General features: G+C 40.7%; 1 protein-coding gene across 1 annotated transcript; it reads right to left on the bottom strand.

The window, feature by feature from the left end:
- Positions 1 to 11,387: 11,387 nt before the first annotated feature.
- LOC145099735 (uncharacterized) lies at positions 11,388 to 11,837 on the bottom strand. The gene has a single exon (XM_079037254.1). The coding sequence runs from the start codon at positions 11,835 to 11,837 to the stop codon at positions 11,388 to 11,390; it is 450 nt and encodes a 149-aa protein (XP_078893380.1).
- Positions 11,838 to 19,153: the final 7,316 nt, after the last annotated feature.

Below are 19,153 nucleotides of genomic sequence, written 5' to 3'. Positions count from 1 at the left end.
TCCTTTTCAGTCATCTTTTTGAGGACACAATCCTTAGCATAGTGGGTTTTCCCTCCACAGTAGTAACAGCTAACTCCAGAATCACCTTCTGCCTTCGGTTCCTTCTTAGACTCTTCAACCTTCGGTTCATTGTTAACCTTTTCTGAACTATAACTCCCCTGCCAGTTTCGGTTTTTGTTGCTGGGGAATCTCTTCTTAATGAACCTCTTGGGGTTAGACACCATCATAGCATAATCCTCAGACGTGAGGTCATACTCCTCCAAGTTGAGGTCTTCGTCCTCCATCACAGCTTTACTTTTTGACAGGAGGGCCAGCGAACCTAGGCTTGAGACAACATTCTTTTCCTGCAGCACAATCTTCTCCTGAGACTTGAGAATACCCACCAGTTTTGCCAAAGAATATGATTTAAACTACTCATGGGCTTTAACTGTAGACACCACTGCTCTCCACTCTGATCTTAAACCATTTAAAAACGTAACCTTCTGCTCGATAAGCTTCCTTTCGATGTCATGTTTGATCATCTTGCTGAGAAGATGATTGAAGCGATCGAACGTTTGGGTCACAGTTTCTTCGGCTTCTTGCTTGAATTCTCCAAACTCAGATAAGAGTAGGGTTTGGATAGAGTGTTCAAGATCCTCGTCTGTAGAGTACAATTCACGAAGCCTATCCCAAACTTCCTTTGCCGTCATGCATGAACTTACCAACCTGAAAGTGTCGGACTGAAGGGCGAATCTTATCAATCTTAACGCCTTGATATTGCACTGGAATTTATCCTTTTCATCTTGCGCAATATCTTTAACGTCCTTCAGTAGATCATTATACTCCTTTTGAGTTTTAATAATCCTTGAAGATGCAGAGTGAGAAAACGGTCCATTGATAATTGCTTCCCAGATGAGGTATCCATTATCCTCAGATCCTATAACATAGTCTTCAAAGTGATGCGCCCAGACTTCATAATCATGGGTGTATAGGATGGGAATCTTCGTGGTAGATCCAATGCTGTTCGAAATATTGATGGGATTCGATTGTGACTCGTCCATAATGATCGAATAACCTGTTTAAAGATCAAACTTGTAATAAATCAGATTAGGGCAAAACAATAAATATCAAGATACGTCAATAATGTGATGATGGCTCAATAAATATCAGTAATTGCGGAAAACCCTAATAGAAACCTTTTTCACAGAAAAGAAGTGTATCGATTACACAGCCTCCTGCTCTGATACCAATTGATGAGATTAAAACTTAATCTTGAAGATCGATTAGATCTTAAACAGGTAAATAAAGATTAAACATCAAGAACACGAAAATAATAAACAACTCAAGAATGAATCAAACGTGTCGAATGATTATAAAACAACCCTCAGAAGAGCTCGATCTAGAACATCAACTATAGAGGGTTAGAAGGTTTACAGGAACGATAAAGATAAATCAAAGCTATCGTATTCTAGATCGTTATCTCTAAAATCGTTAACCTAACATGCATGCAAGCATATTCTTATATAGTAAACCTAACAGGCTCACGGTTAGACAGACCCAAACCGGAGTACAAAATAATTGGACAAATAGCCGAGCCCAATGACGCAATACTTAAACAAATCTTCAACCCAACAAACTCAAAGTGGATTTGGAAACTCTAACGGAAATGCTAATTCTAATCAACAGCCTGTGATTGAGCGTGCACCAGAGGTAGCAGTTGCACCCAAGCCAATCACGATGGCAGGAGTCCAAGCAATGATTCGCGCTATGATGGCCGGACAAAGGGAGGTGATTAGGAAATTGTTGCTTAATAAGGATGGACCTACTATACGCATTGTACAGCCTGATTTGAATGAGGGTCAGTTAGAAAAGGAAACTATAGTAGAACTGTTGGCTAAGATGAACCACCAGTGGTTAGAAGAAATAAACACGACGAAGGGTTTGAAAGAAATTGATGCAAGTACAAAGACTTCACAACTTGCAAACCATCAACTTTTACTGGGAAAGAAGATCCAATTGGAGTCATGGACTGGATCTATGAAATGGAACTACCTTTCACAACGTGTGGTTGCTAGGGCAAGCTACAAACCACTTATGAATTGCATCAGTTTAGAGGTGGTGATGTTCACTGGTGGAACACCTTGGAGAAGACCATAAGCCGCAATGAGCCACTACAACTGAAATGGGTAAATTTCTTGGTCCACCTAAAACGCAAGTTCTGCTCATCCCAAAACATGCTGGAACTAAAAAACCAGTTTCTGACATTGAAGAAGGGCAACATGTCTATTGCTGAGTATAACAATGCCTTCACATATAAGATGGAGTTTGCTTTGTGCATCGTCCCTAACGAACTAACAAAATTCGATAAGTATACGAAGGGACTACCATGGGACTATGATGTACTAGTACACCAGACACCTACTCTTGAGGCAGCTATCTGGGCTACTAAGTATGTTGAGGAGATGATCAAGAGTAGAGTCACCAACAGTGTTGAAGTTGGAATGAAGAGAAAGTTTGAAGAATCTTCAAGATCCGACAAGAAAAATAGGTTCCCAAAGTTTGATCCCAACAACAATAGGTAACAGGATAACAACGAAGAAATGTGGTGTGACAAGTGTATATGGAAACACATTGGGAGATTCTCTAAAGAGTTGATATGTTTCAAATGCAGGGAAACTGGTCACTATGTTGGCGAATGCATGACCAAGAGAGAAATCGACTTTAAGTGTGGTGAAGAAGGACACTTCAAGCAAGATTCCCAAATAAGGGAGGAGCTACAAAGCCAAACGTACCACCAAAGCCAAAGGCAAGAGCATTCCAGATGATCCTTAACGAGGCAGGTGACAATTATCAGGAGTAAGGATCTATATATCCGAAGATCAGGGTATGAAGTAGCTATATAGATAGTATCATGTGGTGTAGCCTAATATAAGAGTCGTAGTGAAGGGTGAACTTGAACATCTATGTAATCATTTCAAGAAATATTATAAACCTTGGTTCTGTTATATGGTGTGTTAAGTTGCTATGTGAAATTCTTGTATGGTGACTTGGAAATTGCAAGACAATAGTTGGGACGAATATGAGTAGGTGTGAAAGGTAGTAGAGGCCTATACTACCGGAAGCATAGGACTTGCACTTGGACCAAGGAAAGTCACAAGGTTAACAAGGTGCTAGTAATTGCTTCTGTTTGACTCATCTCTGTCGTTACCATCGTTTCAGTAATGGCTAAGAAGATGTTGATTATTCCAACCTAGTGGTCATATCAAATCGATTCGGACTAAGATGAGTATGTTACATGGTTCAGAGAACCAAGATCGATGTACCATCTGACTTAAGCCAGAAGATTGGAGTGAAAGATAATCGAAGCGATCAATAGAAGCATCACAACCATTGTTAAAGTAAGAAACTTGTAGCTAGAAATGCTACATGCTAGATTGTGATTATATCACATTAGAACATGAAGGAATGAAACTTCCATTCTGGAATCTGACTTAAAAAGACCTGAGTTTAAGCGTTGCATAATACGATGAGAAGTCATTAGACCATGACCAATCAGTCTATTGTGGTAATTGAAGGAAAGAACTTATCTTAAGCTTGTTAAAAAGAAGAAGGAGTTTCCAATGAGAATCGAGATTGTAACTCGAAGGTTACAATTGAAAGTCCAACATAGTACGAAGAGCAGATGCAAGATTGAGCATCACCAACAACCAAGAAGTCCAAGAGTTAGATACTCATTTGAAAGGACATAAGAGTTATGGTTATTAACTAGGATGAAAAGATAAATGTGTGGAGTCATTATACAAGCCCTGTTTTGTTGATGATTCCGGGACGTAATCATCATAAGGGGGAGATAATTGAAATGCCCGCAGATTTGGGCTACTCAATTTAGAGAAAATAAGTGTCAAAAAAGACTTTTTGATAGAAGATTATTTAGAAAAAATAATCTTAACCAAATTATAGTATATGTCACAAGGGTTTTGTACATATATAGAACGTTGAAATCCGAGTTATAACGAAGAAGCTATGAGTTGTCGAAGTTTTATGGCAAAACCGACACGACGCCGGGAATCGTAAAAAGTGATTTTGCGATAAATTACATTTTTTCCTTAATGATCTAAATGAAAATTTTAATATAAGTTAAACCGAGAGCATGCATAAAAAGAATGTCCAAATCTGAATTCATATGAGGAAGTTATGATTTTTCTAAGATTTAGGATAGCAGTGCACAACCCGAAATTCGAATTTTAGATCGACCGATTTTTATCCGAGACAATCTAAATGAGAATCAAAGATCTTGTTAATAGGAGCTCAACGATATAAATACAGACGAAAACGAATGTCGGATGACAAAGTTATGAATTTTTAATGGTGTTTACCTATCTTAGTCTGTTAAAATATAACTTTAAAAATAAATTCAAAATTAGTCGATAGAGTATGAACAAAAGTTTTAGATTATGTCGCCACCTACGCGTGGATATAAAGAACGTCGAAAACGGAGCTCGTATGAAAAAGTTACCGAATTTAGAAGTCGGGAATAGGTTGATGCGAGGAGGGTGACATGGCTTAATCTCGACCCTTGCTTCCTTCCCACGACCTCGCTTTGGATGACTCACAACTGCCTCCTTGAACGCGCAGTGTATCCCTCATACACATAGCGTACTCCGAGGAGTATGCCCAACATAGTCAATAGCAACCCACTACAAATAAGATGTAAGTTCCTCCCATATTCTTCATACCTAAGCCTTTCTTTCTCTCTCAAACATCTCTCTAAACCCCTCCCAATTGCTAGTACTTCCCAAGTGCTAAGAAGTGAGTCCTAGAGTGCCAAAAAGCTCTTAGAAGAAGAGCCTTCGGCTCTGAAGTTTTGCCCCCGCAGAGCCCGGTTCCTAGCCAAACCTCCTAGTAAGTGAGTTATGATTACCCTAGTTTAAGTATAACTTATGTTTAATATCAATGTCATTATTATGAAATTATAAACAATATATGTAAGTATTATAAAATATACAAAGTTTTATTATAATACCTTTTAAGTGTTCGCAGTATGGGGAATCTGGTTTGAAGGGCCGCATAGGGTTGTTGGATTTCAGAACAAGTTAAATGCCAAACTGGTCCTGCCCTCCCGTGTTTCACGTCTGGCCCCTGTCTGTGCATAGTAGTTGAAAACTATTATTTAACACTTATAAAACAATATCACTCACAACAAATAATAGACTAAAATCTAGCGGTAATGATACTAGGTTTCGCCGAAGGAAAATAGAATTGTTATAAGCGAAGCGCCGCCCGAGTTTGGAATCATCACTTTAACAAGTGAGTTCGTAGTCCCTTTCATTATTTTAATACAAGTATTGATTAAAGTATTAAATATAAGTTTATGTTTGAAATATTTGTTATTTCCTAATATGTGTTAAGAGTATATATGATAATATATGATGATTTAGGATACAAAATAAACCTAACTTAATTGAGATGGATATAGGGTAGTATATCCTTATGAGTTTGGGTGAGATATACATGGAGGGTTGAACTTTAAGATTTGTCATTGATTTGAGAGAACATATTAGTGATGGGTTTTAGCCATAAGAACTTTCCTATGTGCGCATGCAAAACCCTAATGCTTGGATCTAGGCTTTCTAATTAAACATGCTTTGAATCCAAGACTTCTAATGACTAATTAGGTTAAATAACAACATTGAAACAGATCTAGAATCATACCTTTGAGTTCCTTGTTGATCTTGTGGTCTTGGAGCTTCTAGAGTCACAAATGTCACTCCTCTAATGGCTTACAAACACCAATAGCAAGAAAGATGATTTGGGAGAGAGGAGAGGGGATGGAATTCGACCAGAGGTTCTCTACTTTAGGTCAAGTGTCGAATTCCGTCAGCCATGGGGTCTATTTATACTTGTAGATTCCTTAAGGGTTACAACCTAAACCCTAATTGGATAATCTTCTCTTAAGGCTATCCAAATCCATTCCTTAGATAAGCCATGGACGAATTTAGCAATCTTTTAGCTTGTAGAATTCGTCCCTAGTATATCTATAAGGATTTATAGTCTAAAGCTTAACTATCAAACAATTGACAGTTTATACCCCTTTATTTAATTAACCTCTTTAAGTCACCAAATTAATTCCAATTAATTCTATGACTTATATTAATCAAATAACAATATATTATTCTTTATATTATTCCCATAATATATTAATAATATTTACTCTCTCTTAATAAATCATCCTATCAAGTTGCTATGGTGAAGGCAACCCAAAAGGACCATGCACAACCGGGTCAAATACTTGCCTAATATAGTTGCAGCCTTAGACACTATTCCAACAATTAGACATAGTCATTTTTCCTTAGTACGAGAGTATAGAAAGGACATAGTTATTTGTCATTAATCCGGGAGCATGGACTAAACATAGTCAATTGTCCCTAGTCTGAGAGTATGGAATGGGAAAAGTTAATGATCTGAGAGCATGGATTAGACATACCTGATCTGGGAGTATGGATTAGGTATAGAGGTTAATTTTAGATCCTAGAGTATAGATTGTGTCATTGTAAGGATCGACGGGGTGGGGTAAAATTGCTTATATGAGGTGAAATTGTATATATTGCGAGTTCTAAAACATATATATATATATATATATATATATATATATATATATATATATATATATATATATGATATAAAATTGTGGGATTGAAATCCCTATGTACTCACTAGGTTCCCAACCTGACTCACTCAGTTTATTTGTATGACAGGTATCGATATATGGACACATTAGACTGAGAGATTAAAAGAGATATAAATCATTAGTGTAAATGAATGTAAGGTTTGTTTATGCTTATGTTTATATATTGACAATGACATCCCAAAGTTTTAATATAAAGGAAATACATTTCTTCAGAAATTGCTTTGATAATATGTTTATCATGTTTTATGGGAACACATTTCGCAACATATTTCTTTAAAATGGATAATCTAATTTTTAAATAAGCTTAAACAAATTTTTTAAAATGACTGTAAAGTTGGTGATTTGACATACATAATACAGGCGAACATCAATCATACGGCTCACCACCGACTTCTAGTCCTTGGATCGCACATTGTCCCGCTACCAGCTATCATTTATGAAGTGTGTAACCATAAGTAATGTAACACCCATAAAATCATGACAAATTTGAACTTTTAAAAACATTTCAAACCATTAAATCATTACAAACTTGTTTTCAAAATGTATAATATCAGAGTTTTTCCCAGAAACATAAACAAAACATGAGGAGCTGTACGATTATGCCTTTGCCTTGCCGCGATCCCCTGATGTACCTGAAACGATAAACTGAAAATTGTAAGCCCAAAAGCTTAGTGAGTTTCCCCCAAAATACCGATACACTGCACATAACACATATATAAATAATAGCATGTACTGGTCCACAACTTTATAGACTGGATTACCCCTGCGCCCACAGTGTGAGTCAGGATTGCCTTCCGAGCCCACAGCTCACATCTGGACTGCCATCGAGCCTACAATACGAGTCTCCCTCAGCTCATATCTAGAATGCACCCAGATTTGTTGGATGTCGCACGGAGCAGCATCACCTCAACCCATGCCACATAATATGTCGACAAATAACACAACTAACGCACCTACAAATAATCACATAATTCTACACGTAATCCTACAAATCTACCTAACTGGCATAGCAACAAACATGCAACACTAACTCATACTCATCATACTACAAATTGCTAGGATATGATATCCAATGGGTCGGCCTTGGTGCCTTAGACCCCTTAGTATAGTGAGGTAACTCAACTCTTAACTATCGACTCAAAATGATAAGCTCAAAGTCTCGGATCACCGCCACAAACTCCACTACCTATATTGACCCGACTCATTGAGTGCAGTTCACTGACTCGTCGAGTCCTTCCGAAACTCGAGCAGTCGTGAAATCCCTAATTGACTCGTCGACTTTCCCTGCAAGTCGTCGAGTTTATGCATGCCAAAAGTCAGGAAAACCCTAGCTGACTCGTCGAGTCCCTTGAGTCTATATCCATTATGATACTTATTAAGCCATCTTAAGGTTCCATATTGCAGATCCAGCTTCCCAAGGCATGTTTATCACGTAAAGTTGCAAACCTTACGTGCATGCAAGGCTCTAAAATCTTATAATGACAAAACCAAGCTTGTAATGGAGTTTTACACTTAAGGAAAGGTTCATACTTGCTAAAGATGGAAGCTTTATGGACTTAGAGAACAAAGAGAGTTCAGATATGAAGTTACAACTTCAGATCTGAGCTCATATCCAAGAATAGCTTCATAATATGCTAGAAAAGTCTTAATCTTTAACCAAATGAGATCAAGAAGGAAATAAGGTCAAGTTAACAAATTGATATCTTCCAAAAGATGCTAGTTGAGGTAGGTATTAGATCCCCACACGTTCCTTGCTTCTAGTCACTTGCTCCCTAAGCTCTTCTTACTAAGATCCACCTTCCAAAGCTTAAAACACGCAAGAATGGAGCACACACACGGATTAGGGTTTGCTGGACTCTTAAGAGGCTGTAAGGGGGATAAAGGAGGCAAATGATGCTTTAAATAGGATGCAAAACCCCAGAAATTAGGTTTTCATCCTCGAGCTCCTACTCATCGAGTCCTAACTTGGACTCAGCGAGTAGGTAACTTAAACACGTGGCAATATCCGCTTCTACTCGACAAGTTAGGGCTTCCAACTCGTCAAGTTGACCTTGAAATTATGAAAAATTAAAGCCATAAAATTATCACCTAAGAGTCGGGGCATTACAATTCTCACCCACTTGAACTAGACTTCATCCTCGAAGTCTGCTACGGTGAACAACCCTACAGAGTGCTCCTGCTTTTCCGCCTCCAGCTCCCACGTCCACTCGGACCCTCTTCGGTGCTACCATTGTACCTTGACCAAAGGTATCTCTTTGTTCCGCAGAACCTTCACCTTCCTATCCCGAATGGCCGCAGGCCTCTCAACATAATTTAGACATTCATCGACCTGAATGTCATCTAATGATACTACTGCCTCCTCATCCAGAATGCACTTCCGTAATTGTGAAACGTGAAAGGTGTTGTGGATCTAACTGAGCTCATCCGACCCAATATATCGGGGACCCAATTTCCTCCTCTTCCTGAAGTGGATCACACCTTTCGAGGGAGAGACCTTCAGGAGTATCATGTCACAGACATGGAACTCTAACTCAGATCGGCGCCTGTCGGCATAACTCTTCTGCTGACTCTGAGTGGTCTGCAACCGCTGCCTGATCTGGTGAATCTTCTCGGTAGTCTGCAAGACTACCTCCGTCGACCCCATCAACCTATGTCCGACCTCACCCCAACAAACCGGGGTGCGACATCCCGACCATACAACAGCTCGAAAGGCGGGGCGCCAATGTTGAAATGATAGCTGTTGTAGTAGGCGAACTCTGTAAGGGGTAGGTGGGAATCCCAACTCCCACCAAAGTCTATTACATACGCCCTCAACATATCCTCGAGGGTCTGAATGGTCTGCTCGCTCTGACCGTCGGTCTACGGATGAAATGATGTGATAAAATGCAGTCATGTGCCTAAGTTCCTTGTGGAACTTCTGCCAGAAACAGGAGGTAAATCTAACATCTCAGTCGGAAACAATGGAGACCGAAACCCCATGGAGAGCGACGATCTCGTGAACATACACGTCGCCGAAATTCTCGGACGATGAACTCTCTCGTATAGCCAAGAAATGGGCACTATTGTTCAATCGATCCACGATGACCCATATAGCATCAAACCCCTTCGCCGTCCTCGGCAGCTTGGTAATGAAATCCATTGTGATCTATTCCCATTTTCACATGGAAATCTCCAGGGGATGCAACATACCATGTAGTCTTTGATGCTCAGACTTGACCATCCTACATGCAAGCACCTCTCGACGTACCAAACGATCTCTCGCTGCATACATGGCCACCAATAACTTAAACTCAAGTCTCTGTACATCTTGGTGGCCCCCAGATAAATAGAGAAGTGAGACTTATGAGCCTCCTCCATGACTATCTGTTTGAACCCACCAGACATCGGAACCCAAACCCGACCGCATCAGGTCAATAATCCCTGGCTATCCTGCACAAATTGGGTGTTTTCACCCTTAATCCTCTCCAGCTTCTGGTTCTCTGGTCGCATACCCTCAACCTGAGCATCTCTGACCAAACGCACAAGTGAAGAATCCACTGCTATCCTCATACATATTGCTGGGGTGGAAGACCTAGCTGACTTTCGGCGCAAGGCGTCTGCCACCACATTCACTTTACTAGGGTGGTAAAGCATCTCACAATCGTAGTCCTTGACTACATCCAGCCACTATGCTGCCTCATGTTCAGGTTAGGCTGATCCATGATATGTCTCAAGCTCTTGTGATCTGTGTATATGGTACAACGGACCCCATATAGGTAATGCCTCCAAATCTTGAGAGCGAATACCACCGCCCTAACTCTAGATCATGCGTAGGGTATCTCGTCTCATGCGGCTTCAGCTGTCGCGATGCGTAGGCTATCACTCGTCATCTCTTCATGAGGACCACCCCCAAACCTGTGATGAATGCATCACAGAACACCACAAAATCCTCAACTCCCTCCGGGAGAGTCATAACTGGAGCCTCGCACAAACTCTGTCGGAGGGTCTCAAACGCCTTCTGCTGCTCAGGGCCCCACTGAAAATCCACCCCCTTCCCCGTCAGGCAAGTGAGGGGTACTGAAATCATCGAGAAATCCCGAATGAATCTTCGGTAGTACCCTGCTAATCCAAGAAAACTCCTGATATTTGAAGGAGATCTCGGCACTTCCTAATACATGATTGCCACGATTTTGGCCGGGTCGACCAAAATCCCATCTTGGTTAACGACATGTCCGAGGAACCAGACCTCTCGTAACCAAAACTTACACTTCGAGAACTTGGCATACAATCGTTCTCGTCTCAAAATTCCCAATAACTCAATGAGGTACTCCTCGTGCTGTTCTCAGGTCTTGGAATAAACAAATATATCATCTATGAACACGATGACCGAGCGATCAAGCATCAGTCTGCAAACTCGATTCATCAGGTCCATAAATAATGTTGGTGCGTTGGTGAGTCCAAACGGCATCACCAGGAACTCGTAATACCCATAACGAGTCTGAAATGCAGTCTTCTCCACGTCCTCCTCTATAACACGGACCTGATGATACCCATACCTCAAATCTATCTTGGAAAACAAGGATGCACACTGCACTTGATCAAAGAAATCATCTATTATCGGGAGTGGATAATAGTTCTTCACCGTCAAATTGTTCAACTCCCTATAGTCTATGCACATCCGGTGCGAACCGTCCTCCTTCCTGACGAAGAGTATCGGCGCTACCTATGGGGAACTGCTCGGTCAAATGAACTGCTTGCCCAGCAGTTCCTGCAAATGTGATGAAATCTCCTGCATCTTTTGTGGCGCCAGCCGGTACAGCGCCTTGACGATAGGGGCCACACCGGACACAAGGTCGATCTGAAACTCGACCTGCCTCTCTGGTGGTATCCCTATCAACTCCTCCGGAAAAACATCAGCAAACTCTCTGACTACTGGAATCTCTGTAACTGAAATCTGATCACTGGCTCGCGTATCCACCACAAACGCTAGATAACCCACACACCCATGCTGAATATACTTCCGAGCCCTATCATCTGAACAAAACGCTGATTCCACTCTGGTGCCCTCTCCATATACAATCAGTTCTCCCCGACTTGGGGTTCGAACTATCACCCGCTGACCCTTGCAATCAATCATGGCACCGAATTGACTGAGCCAGTCCATCCCCACAATCACGCAAACCTCCCCCATGGGAATCGGAATCAAGTCTATCGAGAAGGGCACCCTAAAAATCTCCAACTCACATCCTCGATAGACCGAAGAAGCAGAAACTCAAGCTCGCCTACTAGCATACTGAAGTCCCTACTAAATGTCTGAGATACAAATGACTGACTCGCCCCCGAGTCAAATAAAACCAATGTAGGCAAGGAGTTCACAAAAAACGTACCTAATCACAGGTACAATTGATAAGCATAAAAAAATATGATAAAAGAAATGGAGGATAGAAACATACCAACAACCACATCCGGTGCTGCTCTGGCCTCCTCTGCTGTAAGCTAGAAGGCACGCCCCTGATCCTTCGGAGGCTCTGCCTTAACTGGCTTCCCATCAGGAATCCTCAATGTAGCCCGTATGGGAACTTGCGTTGGCTTAGCAGCAAGCAACGAACAGTTGGCCATCAAGTGGCCAACCTGATCACAGTGATAACATAACCTTATACTCGGAACCGGGGCAATCGGGTGACAATCCTTCGCATAATGCCCCTCCTTTCCACACCTGTGGCACCCACTACCAGCTCGACAATCCCCAGAATGACTCTTGACGTACTTTCTACAAGTGCGGCTCTACTGACCCCCTGTCCTGGAATCAACGATCTTAGACTGCTTCGACGCTGACTGTGACTGTGTCGGGGACTGCCGCTGCTCCCCAACTGCAAATCAATCTCCAACTCACGCCGCCTCACGACCTCCTGTAAATCCAAAAGAGCATCATATCGTTGGGTAGACACAAATTGTCGGATGTTAGTCTTGAGCATGCTTAGATAACGAGTCATCTGAGCCTGCTCAGAAGCAAACTCTGGGCAGAACATTTCCCTCTCTGTCAACATGCGGGTGCTCTCTGTCACTGATTCCCCGTCCTGTATCAAAGTCAAAACTCCTGAGCCAATCGTTCCCGCTCAACCCGAGGGATGTAACGAGCACGTAACATATCCCTGAACTGCTCCCAAGTAACAACAGCTATCTAATCATCAGTGTATGACCCTGTCGTCAATCGTCACCAGTCCTTGGCCCGGACCTTAGCAGGTTCAGAGCACACCTGACCTTTTGATCAGTAAGACACGAACAAGTGAAGAAACACCCCTCCACATCAGAAACCCACCTCATAGCCTTGATGGGGTCTTGAGTCCCATCAAAATTAGGGGGCTTCGTGTTATCGAAGTCCCTGTACTAGAAGCCCCGACTGCCTCCTCCTCCTCCTCCTCCTCCTCCTCCTGTCGCGGTTACAACCGATGCGGCTGCAACGGCAGATGTCTCTGCAAGGGCTGCATGACACTCGTCGAAATACTTGACCTTGGTGGTCTTAATAGATCCAAACATCTCTTGCAGTTGTGCCCGGAACAAAGTGGCAACCTCATCATGCAAGATCTCTCAAATCTTGGTGTCTAGCTCATCTGTCCCCATCTAGACCACTACCTCAGGTGCTGCCGGCCCCTCTTGGCCTCCGTCTCTTGATCCTGATCCTGACCCGGATCCATTCACAAAGCGTCTCTTCATCACCATTTTGAAAACATACAAAAATATATCAGATAATCCACATAAATAATAGGGAACCAACTCCTGACTAAACCCTAGGGGTTGTGACTTCCTTGCTACGCGTATGGGTCTTGTGCTTTCAGTTGTACGGGCCCATACTACCTTCCACACCTACCCATATTTGTCTCAAGTATCAACATAACACCCTAACAATATATATACACATGGTGGTCACTCAATCCTCACTCCTAGAGGAAAGCTAGCTGCTTCACATCGACCTATCGGCCTTATACAACTCACTCATCCATAAAACTTCCACCAACCCTGTAGCACTAGTGTATGCTAGCCATACATACCGCTGGACCATCAACAAGAACATAACATAAAGCGAAATCAAACACTCTCAGGCTATAAGATCTTAATTATGTACATCTGTGATACATACACAAGCAACTACAGTAATGATGTCAATCTCATATAAGGAAAATCATAGGCTAACAGGCATCATGTAATCAGGCAGTTCTATCATGCAATTCATGAAGATCCCTAGCCTAGTATTAGCATGTTGTTCTAACATACCACACTATCAAATAATCGTATGGTATTTTGGGGTCTACTTACTTGCTCTGGCTGATCGTACACCCTGCATCCTCCTTTTCTCATTTTGAAAACCATTTTAAAACTATTTAAAAATCCTTCCTTGGTTTGAGACTGGATTCACACGAATGTTCCACCAATTAACTCAAACCAAGGCTCTGATACCAACTTGTAACACCCATAAAATCATGCCAAATTTGAACTTTTTAATACATTTCAGACCATTAAATCACTACAATCTTGTTTTCAAAATGTAGAATATCAAAGTTTTTCCTAGAAACATAAAAAAACATGTGGAGCTGTACGATCACACTTTTGCCTTGCTACGATCCCCTGATGGACCTGAAACAATAAACTGAAAACGATAAGCCCGAAAGCTTAGTAAGTTTTCCCCAAAATACCGAAACACTGCACATAACACATATATAAATAACAACATGTACTGGTCCACAACTTTACAGACTGGATTACCCCTGGGTTCACAGTGTGAGTCTGGATTGCCATCTGGGCCCACATCTCACATTTGGATTGCGATCGAGCCCACAATATGAGTCTCCGTCAGCGCATATCTGGAATGCTCGCGGGTTTGTTGGTTGCTGCACGGAGCAGCATCACCTCAACCTATCCCACATAATATGTCGACATATAACACAACTAATGCACATACAGATAATCACATAATACTACAGGTAGTCCTACAAATCTAGCTAACTGGCATAGAAACCAACATGCAACACTAACTCGTACTCATCATACTACAAACTGCTAGGATATCATATCCAATGGGCCGACCTTGGTGTCATAGACCCCATAGTATAGTGAGGTAACGGACCTCTCAACTGTCGACTCTAAATGATAAGCTTAAACTCTCGGATCACCACCACAAATCCCACCACCTATATTCACCATAGAACCATATTCATAAGTTTCTAATTCTCCCAAAATGCCTCAGAAGTCAACTAGTCAAACCTTGTCAAAGTCAACGGTGAAGGTTAACAATCCATGTTGACCCGACTCGTCGAGTGCAATTCACTAAATCGTCGAGTCCTTCCAGAACTCGAGTAGTCATGAAATCCCCAATTTATTCGTCGAGTTTCCCTGCAACTCGACGAGTTTATGCATGCCAAAAGTCGGGAAAACCCTAGCTGACTCACCGAGTCACCCTACTGACTCGCTGACTCAACGACAATCTTCATTGGAGTCGCCGAGTTAACCATGCAACTCGCCGATTCCCTTTAGTCCATATCTATTCAGATGCTTATTAAGCCACCGTAAGGTTCCATATTGCAGATCCAGCTTCCCATGGCATGTTTATCACGTAAAGTTGCAAACTTTACGTGCATGCAAGGCTCTAAAGTCTTATAATGACAAAACCAAGCTTGTAATGGAGTTTTTGACTTAAGGAAAGGTTCACACTTGCTAAAGCTGAAAGATTTTGGACTTAGAGACCAAAGAGAGTTCAGATTTGAAGTTACAACTTCAGATCGGAGCTCATACCCAAGAATAGCATCATAATACGCTAGAAAAGTCCTAATCTTTAACCAAATGAGATCTAGAAGGAATTGAGGTCAAGGTAACGACTTGATACCTTCCAAAAGATGCTAGATGAGGTAGATATCATATTCTAATCACGTTCTCTCCAAGCTCTTCTTACTAAGATACACCTTCCAAAGCTTAAAACTGACAAGAATGGAGCACACACATGGATTAGGGTTTGCTGGACTCTCAAGAGGCTGTAAGGGGGCTAAAGGAGGGAAATGATCCTTTAAATAGTGTGTAAAACCCCGTTAATTAGGGTTTCATCCTCCAGATCCTACTCGTCGAGTCCTAAGTTGGACTCAGCGAGTAGGCCACTTAAACATGTGGCCCAATCCACTTCTCCAACTTGTCGAGTAGACCTTGAAATTATGAAAAATTAATGCCATAAAATTATCACCAGAGAGTCGGGGCATTACAAGTAACCAGAGGTGAGATAGCCACCCGAACAAATGATCTTACTCTAGATCCACAACCAAACAAGGAACATGCAAGAAAGCCCAGACCAAGAGTTCTACGACTATCCTAGATGACCACATACAGTCCCTAGGGCACTCTATTAGATGCTAACCAACAAGTACAAGTAGCCATATAGTTCTACAGATCACTACCGCATAGCAACATCCTATATACCAGGATACAAATCTAATAGATCACTACATCATTGCAACATACTTGATACTAGAATACAAATATAACAGATCACTACAACATAAAACATAGTAAATATCAACAATCCAAGGAATACATAACTGTATATACTCAGACTTGAGATAGAAACCTATACAGGTTATCCTACTCTAGAACCACAACCAAACAAGGAAAAGGTAAAAGAGCCTAGATCAAGAGTCCTTAATCTATCTTACATGGCTATATACAGTCCACATGGCATCCTTCAACTAAAGATAACCAAAACTAGTGGGTCGACATTGGTACATTCAACCCAAGGGTACAATGAGGCAAAACTCATCTGAATCGAAGAACTCTAAACATTTCAATATGATCCTTTTTTCAGCACTGCTTGCTCCTGCGAATCCACTAATACCATACCATATAGAATCTTAATTCATAGCCCAAAATCCACAAGTTTGACCCAAAGTCAAACTTGTTCAAAAAGTCAACGACCAACGGTCTACGAAAGCCAACCGTCAGCAGACCCTCACGACATAACATCTATGGCTCACGTCGTGCCACACTACACAACTAATTAGTCGGGCCTTACAATCCTCATGATGTGACATCTATGGCTCACGTTGTGAGATTCATCTATACACAATTTTTATCCAAAATTCTCTTAATCTGTTATGCCATTAGTCCATCTTTTCTAGGAGGCTTTCTAACACTCATAGGATCATAAAAATCGATGCTTTATGGATTTGCATGTCCAATACATGACTTGAGGTCAAACTATGTCATTCATGAAGATAAATGAGATAATTTCTCAAATATCAATTCAAACATCCTCCAAAACTTAGATCCATAACATACAAGAACCAAGGGACCCTAAGGACCCATAAAGTTGCCAACTTTATGGAGTCCCAACACTCTAAATCTTAAACCATGGCTAAATGTGCATAAACCCTTAGATCTATTAAAAAATAAATATAAATCATAAATCTTGATTACTCATATTGGTCTAAAAGTGTAGTTAGAGGTTGCAAATGAAACTTCCAAGCTGAAACTATGCTTCTATGATGATCTCTTCCTCTTCAAGCCACCAAAAATCCACCAAAAGATAAAGAATTACATTAAGAGGCTAGGGTTAGGGCGTTATTGATTTTAAGGACAAAGGAGACAGTTATGGAACCCTAGAATGAAGTTTATGGCGTTGAAATATGAAGGAAACCCTAAAAGATCATGGGCTTGGTAATCAGCATATCTCACCTAGTGAGCTCTTATTACTTATGTTCTGGGCTCGGTATAATTCAACATTTGCATTTAATCCCTACTCACGTCGTGGCACTTCTATGGTTCACATCTTGAGCCTTGGTTTTACCCCAAAACCAAGCCTTGACTCCTTGAAACCCCAAATCAATCTGACCTGGAAAACTATGTGTTACAATTCAATAGCACAAAAATTGAAAGCTAAAAATACACAAAATTGAGCTCTGAGCTATTTTAAATGAAGTTCCTTAAAAGTCATGGAAGGTGCGGTTGGAGAGGCCTATACAACTGGCAATTTTCCAGTATCTCTTGAAGCTTCATTTCGAAGCAATCCAATTTTTGCAACATTGTTTGAGATGCCACCCTGTCAAAAAAGGTCATAAGAACATAATATCTAACAAAATTAATATAGTAACTGAATATGTTTTAATGTTAAGAGCATAATGCTGGATTAGGTGTCTAATCTCATAACTATAATTGATATATACTTAAATTGATAGTAGCACGGTCATTTTGGGCTGCCCTCACACTAGCAAATAGGATGATGTTATGCTTAGTGATATGTAAGATCTGTCTAATTGTCTGTTGACTGGTTATATGTTTAGCTATGTATATGTTGCAATGGTGTGGGTCGGTTGAGATTGTACTGCTCTGTGCTGTTGACTGGTTATATGTTTAGCTATTGATTGGTTATATGTATGCACAACTGCTGATTGTGCATACATGCAAATTTCCAAAATAAATACAAAAAAATTGTCAATTTTTTTTAGTCTAAAATGGCTTAGACGCATAATTTGGAGAATATTAATGTTTTTGGTGTTGAAAAATGATGAATTGATTATGAGTTCCAAATTTTTTATAAATCTTTTGGTTCACACAATAACTCAACTCATTAGGGGATGGGGATGTATCTTTTTTACTTATTATACATGTTGGGTGTATGGTGTTGCGTCTTGGGCTCGGCTCTTAGCCCTGTTTTGTATCCGGATTGGGCCTGTCCATCCGTGATTTATTTGTTAGGGTTTGAGTATTTATAGATGCTTGCATGCATCTTAGTACGTAAGATTCAGGAATAGATTTGATATCGTTTGATTGTTATCGATTGTAAACCCTAAAGCATCTACAGTGGAAGTTCTTTGTCGAGCTCTGCTGAGGCTTGAATCATTTGAATCATTAAGCATACTGTTGATTCCATCTCTTGTTTATTACTTTGTTTGAATCGTTTTGCCAAACCTGTGTAAGATCTAATCGATCTAAGAGATTTATATATCATCAATTGGTATCAGAGCAGGAGGTTGTGTAATTCATACACATCTCTTCTGTCATAGAAGTGATTAGGGTTTATTCCGCATGCATTGATATTTATTGAGCCGTCACTCCATTATTGACGTATCTCATTAATTATTAATTCCGCCCTAATATTACGTATTACAAAGTCTGATCTTATAATAGGTAAAACGATCAAGCATGGACGATTCTCAATCCAATCCAATCAACATTTCTAACAGCATCGGATCAACAACCAAGATTCCAATCCTCTACACTCAAGATTATGAAGTGTGGACGCATCATTTTGAAGACTACGTTATTGGATCGGAGGACAACGGGTATCTTATATGGGAAGCAATCGTAAATGGCCCATTTGCTCATTCAAAGACTTCAAAAATCATTAAAACTCAAAAAGAGTACAATGATCTGTTGAAAGATGTAAATGGCGTCGCTCAGGACGAAAAGGAGAAGTTTCAATGCAACATTAAGGCATTGAGACTAATCCGGTTTGCCCTTCAATCCGACACG

The sequence above is a fragment of the Lactuca serriola genome, chromosome 4, assembly GCF_051521515.1.
Source record: "Lactuca serriola cultivar US96UC23 chromosome 4, Lser_US96UC23_V15, whole genome shotgun sequence".
NCBI classification, from domain to species: Eukaryota; Viridiplantae; Streptophyta; class Magnoliopsida; order Asterales; family Asteraceae; genus Lactuca; species Lactuca serriola.
This window is presented reverse-complemented; position numbering and strand designations above follow the sequence as displayed.

Coding starts and splice junctions, on each gene's coding strand:
- LOC145099735 (XM_079037254.1), bottom strand. CDS start 11,837: ATGGGGGAGGTTTGCGTGATTGTGGGGATGGACTGGCTCAGTCAATTC.